Source organism: Carcharhinus amblyrhynchos, chromosome 25 (genome assembly GCF_965287045.1).
Source record: "Carcharhinus amblyrhynchos chromosome 25, sCarAmb.v2.hapA, whole genome shotgun sequence".
Taxonomy (NCBI): domain Eukaryota; kingdom Metazoa; phylum Chordata; class Chondrichthyes; order Carcharhiniformes; family Carcharhinidae; genus Carcharhinus; species Carcharhinus amblyrhynchos.
In genome coordinates, this window is record NC_137348.1 from 17,053,860 (window position 1) to 17,066,902 (window position 13,043).

A 13,043-nucleotide genomic window follows, 5' to 3' on the forward strand; every position below is an offset into this window, starting at 1 on the left:
GGCTGGGAATTTTCAGCTGCCATTCGTCACAGGTGGAAATAGCAGAAAATCCCACCAGACTGTGGGAATGACAATCTCAGCAATGAGGTGCTGGTCCTTCATTTAAATATATTTGAAGGGCTTTCCCACCATTTGCTCTGCTAGGATGGGGTTTAACTACAGCTACTGCTAAACTGGAAGCTGCTGAGGGGAACCCATGGGGGTACATAGGTAAATTCAGCATCCAAGGGGAGGAAGGCATGCCCAGCCGAGAGACCGCGTGTGCGAGAATGAGGTTGCCCTTGTTGCTTTTGTGTGGGGGGGGGGGCAGGTGGGAATTATCCTCATGCTTGTGGGGTCCTCCTCCATGCCCGTCGGTGGGGGGATTGGGGGGTAGAAGTTTAATTCTAATGCAGATTGTGGTGCCCTTTAAAGATGGCGCATTGATCTCTGTGGAGCCAATGTTGCTGGCTCTATCAGGCCACGCGCTGCCAGAATGATGGCAGAAACCACGTTCCCAGGTTCTCCGTGCACAGAGAGAGACAGAATCTGGAGAGCTACACGCCAGTGTTCCCACTGAAACCCCTGACAAATTACTGAACGATTCCACACATGTGGCTGCCCTTAAACGCGTCCTGAAGTGGCTCAGGAAGCCACTCCGTTCCAGGGGAGTTAGGGATGGGCAATGGCAGTGATGCCCATGATCGAATAAAAAGGTGTTCCCATTTTAAAATATTAGGTTATGAAAATGCTGTAAAGGATTCAGAAAAATCCTCACATTGGAGCCGCCATACTTTAAGCAGATGTAACGTTGCCCCAGGTCCATCATATTCCAGCCTCTGCAAATGAATTGGAGGTTAATTGCAGAGTCCAAATACTCAGTCTCAAATATGTATGGTTAACGTTTGGGAAGACAATACAGTGAGATATCAAACTTGTGCGTGAACATTTCTGGCATGAACTGATGATGTTAAAAAGAGAAAAATGTTCCCCTTCATGTGAAGTGACCTTTGTGGTTTCACCACATGTAGAAAATCACTGACTGTTATGAAAGTCAGAAAACATTAGAGCTGTGTAGGTATAATAAACTCCAGGAGTCTGCTGTGAAGGAACTGTGCTTTCATTGCACGCATGAAAATAAACAATAACTACAGGCCCATGGTGAACACAACAAGTCCCAACCAGGATTAAAAGATTAATGGACCCTCTCAGGGTCTTGCTTTATACAGGTCTTAGTATAGGAGCTCCACCTGGTTGGCTCATTACCAATCCTCAGGGAACTCATATTCAAAAAGTAGAAGTTAAAATTTTACTTTAAATTTTATTTATTAGTCACAAGTAGGCTTACATTGGACAGCACAGTGGTTAACACTGTTGCCCCACAGTTCCAGGGAAATGGGTTTGATTCTTGGCTTTGGTCACTGTGTGTGGAGTTTGCATGTTCTCCCTGTGTCTGCGTGGGTTTCCTCCAGGTGCTCCAGTTTCCTCCCACCATCCAAAGATGTACAGGTTAGGTGCACTGGCTACGCTAAATTGCCCCTTCTTGTGCTAGAATGCATAGGTTAGAGGGATTAGCACGGTCAGTATGTGGTTACAGAGATAGGGCCTGGGTGGGATTGTTGTCGGTGTGGACTCCATGGCTGAATAGCCTCCTTCTGCGCTGTAAGATTTCTATGATTCTATACATAAACTCTGAAATGAAGTTACTGTGAAAATCCCCTAGTCACCACACTCCAGGGCCTGTTCAGGTACACTGAGGGAGAATTTATCATGGTTAATTCACCTAACCAGCATACCTTTCCGACTGTGGGAGGAAACCGGAGCACTCGGAGGAAACCCATGCAGACACGGGGAGAATGTGCAAACTCCACACAAACAGTGACCAGGCCGGCAACCGAACCTGGGTTCCTGGCACTGTGAGGCAGCTGTGCTGACCACTGTGCCATTGTTCTGCCCAAACAAGTCCAACTAGGAGGTCAATTAGTGATTCCCCACGCAGAATGTGGGGGTTATCACAATAGACAAAACCACAAGCTTCCACAAACAATGAAATCATGGAGAGTTCACAATTAAGCTGGAGGCATATCTTTTTTTAAAAAGTGGACAGAACTAATGACCATTTAGTTGTTTTAAATTTTAACGTATTTTGCTCAACATTGCATATGTCCATGTTACACAGCAATACTGGCAGCAGCCTTAGACCATGTTATCTATCCTCTTCTTTGGGGACTGACTGTGGCCCAAGGAGAATGAGTAAGTAATCTTTTGGATAATTCACATAACTGCCAAAACCCATCAAAACTTGGCTCAGATGCTCTATAAATCTGTCAAAACTTGACCGTATTGTCTTGTTGTGATACCTCAATGACATTCCTTATTCTGCATTATAATAGTTAGTGGATGCTTCTGTGCTGATCATTGATACATAGAAAACATTTCCACAGAAGCTACACATTCTACAATTAAGAATGAAAGCCCTTCACCACAAGGTCAGGAATATTATTGGCTAGATATTCCACTGAACGAAAAAGTCATATGATGTCCCAACATTTAGACTGAAAACAGATTTTTTGATATTTTATGCAGACATAAAAGTTAACCAACGTATCTGTACATTATCCAATGTTGATGTCTGCACTTTGGAATGTTTATAAACCCAGAGCCCCGAATCCTCGATCCACAGGAGAGTTGGAAAATTCAACTAACTATTCTAACATCTGGCTGCTTTAGTGAAAGAAACCATTACAATCAATACGGACTGATCTATAATTCAAGTTCGAATCACTTTAAATTAAATTTGGGTGGCTATTAGATCTTATAATAACAACAAGTGTATGACTAACTCACTCTATCGTAAGTAGAATTTCCTTAGTCTGTTTAAGGCAATTTTACAGGCCACTTTTCTCTGAAAATGAAGGTTTAGTGCAATATTTTTTTCTTCTGCGTCTGTCTTGAGCTAGGCACCACTCGGCAAGCGTGCAAAAAATTACATCTTTCCTAAACATCTGTTATCCATCGAGGTCAAGTGGGTTTGCCTGCATTACAGAATTAATCTGACATTTTCACATAAAATTTACAGGACAAAAAATAGAAAATCTTGTTATGGGCTTTGTAATCTTGAAATATTTGGGGAGGATATTCCGTAAAATAGATCAGGAGCCGGGCAATTCAAGAAAGACGTTTGAAAACATTCCCTCACATAATCAAGTGGCAGAAGTGTGGCATTCTCTCCCACAAAAACACATTGGATATGCTCAATTCATAATGACATTGTGAGCTTTTGTTAGCTCAGTACATGGAGGGAAATGGAGCCAGGGAAGGTGGATCGGGGTTAGGGTACAGATCAACTATCAGAGAATCCATAGAATCCCTGCAGTGCAGGAGGAGGTGTTTCGGCCAAACAAGCCCATGCCAACAACATTCCCACCCAGGCCCTATCCCCATAACCCCTAGTATTTACCTTGCTAATCCCCCTGACACAAAGGGACAATTTAGCATGGTCAATCAACCTAACTCACACATCTTTGGACTGAAGGGGGAAAGCGGATCACCCAGACGAAACCCACACAGACACAGGGAGAACATGCAAGCTCCACCTGGAATTGAAACAAGGTCCCTGGCTCTGTGAGGCAGCAGCACTAACCACTCTGTCACCATGAGCCATGATTTCACTAGATGGTAGCAAAGGCTTGAGGGATCAAATAGCCTGCTTCAGTCTCTATATTTCTGCATAATTAGATTAATTTTATTCATTAGTAGCTTACATTAACACTCCAAAAGATGTTATTGTGAAAATTTTGGATCCTGTATTGGAATTTGCAGCCCCATTTGTCAATAGAATCCCCATGGTGCAGGGGGAGGCCATTCAGCCCATCAAGCCAGCATCAACTGTCCGACAGAGCATCTCACCCAGGTTGTCACCCCCCCCACCCCCCAGGGTAGCACCGAAATGAATAAAAACCTTTTTGGGCCTCTGCTAACTAAGCTTGAATATTGTTCCTGGAGGATTTGACCTTCCATTCCTCTGTGATTAGACAGTTGAGAGGTGATTTTTTTTTTAAATTACAAAAAATTTTAGAAATGAAGATACAAAGACCTATTTCCTCTGATGCTGAATGCAAACCAAAGAGGCAAATTCTTCTAAGCACTGGACTATTTATGAATGAGATAAATGAGCATTTTTCCCACACAAAGGGTGGTGGAAATCTGGAATTCAATCCCAGTGACTCGCACTGCTGCCTCACAACACCAGGGACCCAAGTTTGATTCCAACCTGTGTGGAGTTTGTACATTCCTGCCATGTCTGTATGGGTTTCCTCCGGATGCTCCGGTTCCCTCCCACCGAGCAAAGATGTGCATGTTAAGTTGACTGGCCATGCTAAATTGCTCCTTAATACTAGGGAGGATTAGCGGGGTAAATACATGGGGTCATGGGGATAGGGCCTGGGTGGGATTGTTGTTGGTACAGACTACATGGGCTGAATGGCCTCTTTCGGCACCTTAGAGACTCTGAAATGACTGCGGATGATGGATTCATTGACATTTTCAAGACAGGCATTGGTAGATTTCTTTTATTAGGGAGGGGTTGGGAAGGTTGCAAATGGAGAGAAGGTACAGATCTAACCGAACAGCAAAACAGACACGAGGAGCTGAATGTCCTTCTATGTGCCTGCGTACCTAATGATAGATTGCGGTCATTCCGATCGCGGCTCGATAAGATGGAATGTTTTTATTGGCTGGACAGTCTGTCTGCAATCAGGCAGTTATCAATAAGGAGAAACGAACTTGCATTTATTTAGTGTTTTATGCGGCTTCAGGAGGTCCCCAAGTGCTTTACAACCAATGAAGTCCATTTCAAATGTATTCACTGCTGTTCCCGTGCTGTTTTACCCAAGGTGAGATTGTGGAAACATCTTGATTTACAAGTACCATGAGCATGATTTCCTTCAAAGATTCTGCCAAGTTTACTTATTTGAGAAGTTGTTTTACTATGTTGGCAACGTGCTCACTTAATTATCCCACCTCCTACTAACTATAATGACTTGTTATTCCACAGTAATTGTTGGGTTCATGGCTGGATTATAATTAAAAGCACCAACTATTCAGTGATGCAACTCGGGAGCCTTGCACACAGAGATTACTTTAAGTCATGCTAAGCTCTAGCCCTGCAACATTAAACATATAAAATTTTAAATAGGATTTGTAAATAGCCCTCATTTCATAGAGCCATAAAATCTTACAGCGCCGAAGGAGACCATTCGGCCCATCGAGTCTGCACTGACCATAATCCCACCCAGACCCTTTCCCCATAACATCCATGCATTTACCCTGCCAGTCTCCCCTGACACTAAGGGGCAATTTAGCATGGCCAATCCGTCTAATCCGCACATCTCTGGATTGTGGGAGGAAACCGGAGCAACTGGAGGAAACCCATGCAGACACGGGGAGACTCTCTGCAGACAGATTTCCATTACCTCCCCTTCAAATGCAGCTCCCCACCCCCCCCACCAAAAAAACCCAATTCAAATCCCGTCTGCTTTAAGGATCCAAAATTATCAAACGCATTGTGAGAAAAAGATCAAAGTGTTCCTTTCTTTGCCACAGTCTGTGGGACTACCGAAAGCAGCTTAATGATCCATGGCTATCTGCAATTCGATACACCTCTGATGAAGTGCAGCTGAGTGGAATTAGCTTTCAAGTTTTGGATTAATTAGAAGATTCCACACCACAACTCCACAGGGTCATTAGAATCTGGGTCACATGAGCGCACACTTAAAGCACACATTTTGACAATTATGTTTCTATATAGTTGCCAAAAAATCCATCATTCAGCAGTAGGTTAATTCCCCCATTCTCACAGAAATAAAAATAGACCATAATCAGATGTTTGTTAAACAGATGTGAGTGCCTTAGTAGGCTTTCTTGTACCTCTCAGTTTGGGTGGATTTTCATTTTCCACCTTCAAATCATAGAATTCCTACAGTACAAAAGGAGGCCATTCAGCCCATCGAGTCTGCGCCAACAACAATCCCCCCAGTGCCTATCCCCCTAATCGCATGCATTTACCCTAGCTAGTCCCCTTGACACTAAGGGGCAATTGAGCATGGCCAATGCACCAAACCAGCACTTCTTTCAGATGGAGAGGAAACCAGAGCACTGGAGGAAACTCATGCAGACATGGGGAGAATGTGCAAACTCCATATAGATAGGGACCCAAGCTGGGTATTGAAGCCAGGTCCAGGTCCCTGGTGCTGTGAGGCAGCAGTGCTAACTACTGTGGCAAAGAGAAAATAGGAGTGAAAACGGAAGGCAGAATTGACAGACAACAAGATTTGTACTTTATTTGTGAAGAGTCATCACAAACAACTACTCCTAACTTTGGGCAGGACTATAATATTAGCGTTTGTATTTGTGGCGTCGTGTGAAGCAGAGGGAAAAACGCCAGCCCTGGGAGACCGGAATAGAACAGATGGTAGTGTAAACGTAAAACACCGATCTGGCTTACAAAAATTCTCCAGTTAAAAAAAGTGAAGAAATAGACAGGTAGCCTGGAGACAATTCTGACTCCTACGATTAACGTCAATCTTACAGTTCGGTACCATAACCAGGAGGTTACTGTATATTGAAAGAAAGATGAGCCAGGTAAACGTTCAATGGCACAACGCCTACTGGTAAAGGCCGGAATTCTCCACACCGTTCACACCCTGCGGCTGCCGCCAGCAAGGAGAGAGAATTTGGCGCTCAGGCACACCTCTGTTCACTGCAGCAGGATCGGAGAATTCCAGCCACGGGCAAGATCAGAGAATTCCAACCGTGGTTTGCCTTGTTCCATTTCTGGGCTGGAATTTTCCACACTAGCAGGATTCCCAGGTCCCGCTGCAGCGAACAGAGATTTGGCTGAGCATCAAATTCTACACCCTCGCTGGCAGCAGCGGCGGGGCGTGAACAGTCAAAAAATTCCAGCCCTCTTCTGTAAAGAAAGCCCAAAAAGATTTGCGAAGGGTGATTTTAACTTCCCCAATATAGAAGGGGATTCCTTTAGAGCCAGAGGCTTGGACAGGGCAGAGTTTGTTCAGTGTGTCCAAGAGTGCTTCTTGAGGCAATATGTAGATCGTCCAACTCGGGAAAGGGCTAAATTAGATCTGGTTCTGGGAAACAAGCCCGGACAAGCGATTGGCGTCTCAATCCACTTTGGGAACAACGATCATGGTTCCCAAAGTTTCTAGATACTTGCAGAAATAGATAGTAGACCCAGAGTGAAAGTACTAAACTGGGGGAAGGCTAACGCTGACAGTCTTAGGCAGGGGCTAGGGAATGTAGATTGGGGGTAGCTGTTTGAGGGTAAATCCACATCCGGTACATTTAAAAGTCAGTTGTTAACAATTCAGGGTAAGTATGTCCCTGTAAGAATGAAGGATAAAGGCAGGATTAAAGAGAATCACAATGGAGAATTTGGTGCTCAGCCACACCTCTGTTCACTGCAGTGGGACTGGAGAATTCCAGCCGTGGGCGAGATCGGAGAATTCCAACCGTGATCCTGCCAGCATGGAAAATTCCAGCCTAGAAATGGAACAAGGCAAACCATGGCTGGAATTCGCCGATCTCGCACGTGGCTGGAATTCTCCAGTCCCGCTGCAGTGAACAGCGAGTCTAGAAGTTCATTGATTGAGTTTTGTTCAGTCCCCAAAACAATAGGAGGTGCGAATTCCACAAATGGTTTTGTCACAATATCACCATTCCAGAGAGCACACTCGACCCAAGTTCATTTAATTAAGAGCTTTCTGGAAACTTAAGGTAACTGTGAGTGGGTAAAGGAAATACAAAAGTCACCTGACTCACAGCAGTCACCTTACCAGTTTGCTGTATTGGTCCTTCTAAAACTTTAGTCAGCAATGTTCCACCAGTAAATACAACGCTATTTTTTAGAAAGCACAGCTTCATAACATGGTTATCACGTGACAAACTCCCGGCCTCTTATTTATGCCATTACTAAAACTGCCTATTTTCATCTCTGTAATGTTGCCTAATTTCGGCTCAGCTGCTGAAATGCTCACCCATGCCTTTATTATCTCCAAACCCAGCTACTCCAATGCTCTCCTAGCTAGGCTCCCACACCTTATCCTCCATCAACTTAACGTCATCCAAACTCCTTCTGCGCATGCCTTAACTTGCAATAAGTCCCTGTGCTCCCTGACCTATACTGACTCCTGGTCACACAGGTTTTGATTTGAAATTGATTTCCAATCCTCATTTTCAAATCCCTCGCCCCTCTGTAATCTCCCCTAGCCCAGCAACTCTTCCAGATCTACGTCCTTCCCTAATTCCGATCTCGAGCGCTTTGATTTTAATCTCTTTAACATAGTGGCTGTGCCTTCAGTTGTCTGGGGCCGAGCCCTGGAGTTCCCTTCCGACACTTCTCCATTTCCCGGCTTTGTTTACCTTCTTAAAGGTGTCTTTGACCAAGCTTTTGGTCATCTGACCTAATGCCCCCTTATATACCTTGGTATTATACTTTGCTTTATCAAACTCCTGTGAAGCAACTTGGGGCATTTCATCATTTTAAAATCATTATTTAAATATATAACCTGCTGTTTATTCTAAACCCAATTCATCTGGAAACTACACTTGACTACAACTCAATGTGCACAAAGGTCACGAGATTTTTTTAAAAGCACAAGCTTGAAATTTTCCAGAGCTGAAATTTTCCAGAGCCCCCCAGCTCATGAATGGACAAATGTGGGATCTTCCAATCCTGCCAAGGTTTAGAGTGTTTGCATGGCTCGTCCATCCCGCTGCTGGGGAACCATGGCAGGGGTCAGCTTCAATGGGACAGAAAGATTTCACAGGTGGGAAGGGCTGGAAAATCCTATCCAAGGTTTCTGATAAAATATTGCTCTTGTATGACAAAACTATAAAAACATGAGTACTCGGTTGATATGATATTTAACTCATAACAGAATGTCCAATTTCTTCCCAAGCCCTTCCTTTCCCCAGAAAGGATCGCTATAAAATGTTGCATCTTACCTCTGGATGTATGGCTTTAAATACTGGGACATCCATTAAAGTGATTTGACTCTGCAACACACAAAATTTAGTCATTTATTTTCAATCTCAACATTATTCCTGCAGTAGGTGTGTGAGACCATGCAGAAACTTCTAACATATGATAGATTTACACAAACCATGATAAAGGTTCTTTAGTGAAAATCTTAAAACTCCTACAATGTAGAAGAGGCCATTTGGCCCATCAAGTCTGCACCGACTCGGACAGAGTATTTTACCCAGGCTCTGTCCCTCACCCGATCCTTATAACCCCACACATTTTCTGTGGTCAATCCGTCTAACCTACACATCTTGGTACACCGAGGGAGAATTTAGCACAACCAATCCATCTAAATTGCACATCCTTGGATTATGGGAGGAAACCAGAGCATCCAGAGAGAATGTGCAAACTCCACACAGTCACCCAAGGCCGGAATTGAACCTGGGTCCCTGACGCTGTGAGGCAGCAGCGTTGACCACTGTGCTGCCGACATTTAGGGTACAGAATTTTGGTACACAATATGTGCAACCAGTTCACAAATTCAGGAAAGACCATCTCCTCATCTAGTTTCCTTTGCAAGTATTAAAATAACTAAATTTGCTTTAAATCATGTCTACTAAAGCTTTACCAGATTGAGGGTAATAAGACAATTTAACATTTTAAGTTAATTATCTAAATGGGTAAATTCCCAGCACAGAGATATCCAGGAGGGAATTGGACCATTATTTGAAAAGGAAGAACATGCAGGGAAAATGTGCAGAAATTGCTGATTTAGGCAACCAGTGCAGACATGATGGGCTGAATGGTCTCCTTCCGTAACAATTCTGTGATCCTTATTATGACAATTCGTTTTCCAAATCCCAAAGAGAAACAAGCTGCAATCTTGGTCTCAAATCTCACAGTCGCATCACAACAGCCTCCAGTGTCACTTTAAATAGACTTTTTTCCCCTTTGATCTTCCACTATTGTTTCTAGAATCCTTTAGAAATTCCTCTTCCCTGAATTGATCAGCATTTTTTAAAAATTACTTTAAATTACTGTATTTGTGAAGTAAACTTACTATTTGCCTTATATATGACCACTCAATTGTATGTTTCTTTTGAAACATAGAAACCAGAAGCAGGAGTAGGCCATTTGGCCCTTCAAGCCTGCTGCAACCGCTATTCATTATGGTCGTCAAAATTCAATATCCTGAACCCCCCACATCCCTTGAACCCCAAGAGTTATATTTAATTCCTTCTTGAAATCAGACGTTTTGGCCTCAACTACTTTCTGATAGTGAATTCCACACATTGACCACCCTCTGGCTGAAGAGATTTCTTCTCACCTCAATTCTAAAATGTTTACCCCTTAACCTCAAACTACAACCCTTAGTTCTGGACTCCCCCACCATTTTTTCTGCATCTACCCTGTCTAACCCTGTTAGAATTTTGTAAGTTTCTATAAGATCCCCCTCACTCTTCTAAACTCCAGTGAATACAATCCTAACCAATTTAGTCTCTCCTCATGTGACAGACATGCCATCCCTGCAATCAGCCTGGTAAACCTTCGCTGTACTCCCTACTTCACTACCACAGAATGTAGTTGAGGCCAAAAAAGTTATCTGATTACAAGAAGAAATTAAATATAGCTCTTGGAACTTAAAGGGATCAAGGGATAAAGGGGGGAAGGAGGGGATCAGGATATTGAATACGATGATCAGCCAGGATCATAATGAATGACGGCGGGGTTGAAGAGCCAAACGGCCTACTCCCGTTTCTAGTTTCTATGTTTAAAACAGTCATTTGGAAAACATAGCCTGGATTTCAGGATGTAAACCGCCAATGGAAAGCATTATTGTGAATGAAGATTTTAAAATGTGTTTTTGGGAGTGGAGTTTAGAAGCTCTCATGTAACCATCAATCATCAGAGACCGGGGGTGGGGTGGTGTTTGAGGAGTATTTGACCACAGCCATCTTGTGTGTTTAAAGGAATACTGTGTTACTAACACTAGCTTAAAATCTTTTTAACCTTAAAATCTGTGTGTATTTGTTAAACCAAGGGGGGGACTAAAGGAGAATTATATTATAATCCAGTTTTTCATGTTTAATACTTTTTTTTGTTAAAACTAACTGGCAGTCCTGTGACTAGAGACCATTCAGTCCATTGAGTCAATACCAACAACAACACTACCCAAGCCCCATTCCCGTAACCCCGCCTATTTACCCTGCTAATCTCCTTGACATTAAGGGGACAATTTAGCATAGCCAATCCACTTAACTTGCACATCTCCACAATATATAAAAAAAGTTATGATATTTTGAGCCAGCTTTCCATTTTGAAATCTTCCCATCCAGTTCTAACATCAACTGGGATCTCAACACTAGATGAGAGAGGATGATTTCCCCGTTTGGGGAGTCTAGAACCAGGGGACACGAGGGGTAGGCTTTTCAGGACTGAGATAAGGAAAAATTTCTTCACTCAAAGCGTAATGAACCTGTGGAAATTCTCTTCCACAGAGGCCAAACCACTGAATGTAGTCAAAAAAGGGAGGGTTTTTTTTAAAGATTTTAATGGCATCGAGGGATATGGGGAGATAATGGGAATAAAGTAACGTTTATTTATTGGTCACAAGTAGGCTTACATTAACACTGCAATGAAGTTAATATGGCATTGAGATGGGGGATTAGCCATGATCATATTGAATGATGGAACAGGGCCTCCTTCTGTTCTGAATTTCTACATTAAAAATGAAACTCATCACAAAATCGGAAGTGCGGCCAGGGTCAATGTTTCGAGTCAGTGCTAAAACATCGACATCAACAGCAGCCACAACCCAAAGAGTGACTCTTTTGGTGAAGGATATTGGCAAGTTACAAGGTGCTATTTCACCTGGATCCAAGTCTAAAGTGCTGGAACCTGCAAGGCTACAGACAGGTGCTGGGAGGTAGGATTAAAACGAGCAGGATTGTTCCTTTTCTCCGTTTCTTTTGGCTAGCGCAGAGACAATGGGCCGAATGGTCTCTTTCTACATCGTAACTTCTCAATGGTTCTAAGAAATCACTTTTTAGTTAAATGCATGGTTCTGGCTCCAGTGTTCTGGCTGATTACACATCTGACCAGAAGAGGAAGAAGCAAAAACCACCACCAGATCTGCTCAACGATAAACACAAATTGCAGGATACACATTATGAACATAGTGCAGGATGGCTTGGAATTTGCAACAACTCAGGCCCAAACTGGCAGAAAGAAAAGTGTCCACTTACAGCAAACTCCTCAGGTGTTACTTTAAGTACGTCAAATACAACCGCATCATAGCTTTTCATAGCATAATCCGAATACTGTCCATCCAGAGAGTCTGAACTACTACTGCCCTGAAAGAAAAAAGCAAGTAAGTGTTACGTGCAACTCCTAATTATCAATAACACACACAGCTTCCTGTAAAATTCTGTCACACACAGGTAATGCTTCTGAAATAATTTTATTCTTTATTCAATTGTGGGACATGGCCATCGCTGGCTGGGCCAGTATTTACTGCCCATCCCTAATTGCCCTTGAACTGAGAGGCTTGCTAGGTCATTTCAGAGGGCATTGTAACAGTCAACCACATTGCTGTGGTTCTAGAGGCATATGTCGGCCAGACTGTGCAAGGACGGCAGATTTCCTTTTCTAAAGGGACGTCAGTGAACCGGATGGTTTTTCCAACAATGAAATAATTACAAAGCGACAGAAAAGTTTCAAAACTTGGAACACGTTGGAAGTCATAGAACCCCTACAGTGCAGAAAGGCACTATTCAGCCCAACGAGTGTTCACCAACAACAATTCCACCTAGGCTCTATCCCCGTAACCCCACGTATTTATCCCGCTAATCCCTCTAACCTACGCATCCCGGGACACTAAGACGCAATTTAGCATGGCCAATGCACCTAATCTGCACATGTTAGGACTGTGGGAGGAAACCGGAGCATTGGAGGAAACCTGTGCAGACACAGCAAGAATGTGTAAATTCCACACAGTGACCCAAGTCAGGAATTGAAAACG

General features: G+C 43.2%; 1 protein-coding gene across 2 annotated transcripts in view; it reads right to left on the reverse strand.

The window, feature by feature from the left end:
- Positions 1-13,043, reverse strand: part of ralgps1 (Ral GEF with PH domain and SH3 binding motif 1) — a 710,183-nt gene that overhangs the window by 511,482 nt on the left and 185,658 nt on the right. For both annotated transcript variants that reach the window (XM_080211962.1, XM_080211961.1), the window contains exons 4-5: positions 12,268-12,375; positions 9,004-9,054 (exon numbers count right to left, since the gene is read on the reverse strand). In XM_080211962.1, the coding sequence (XP_080068088.1) occupies positions 9,004-9,054; positions 12,268-12,375 (159 nt within the window). The remainder of the gene's footprint in view (positions 1-9,003; positions 9,055-12,267; positions 12,376-13,043) is intronic.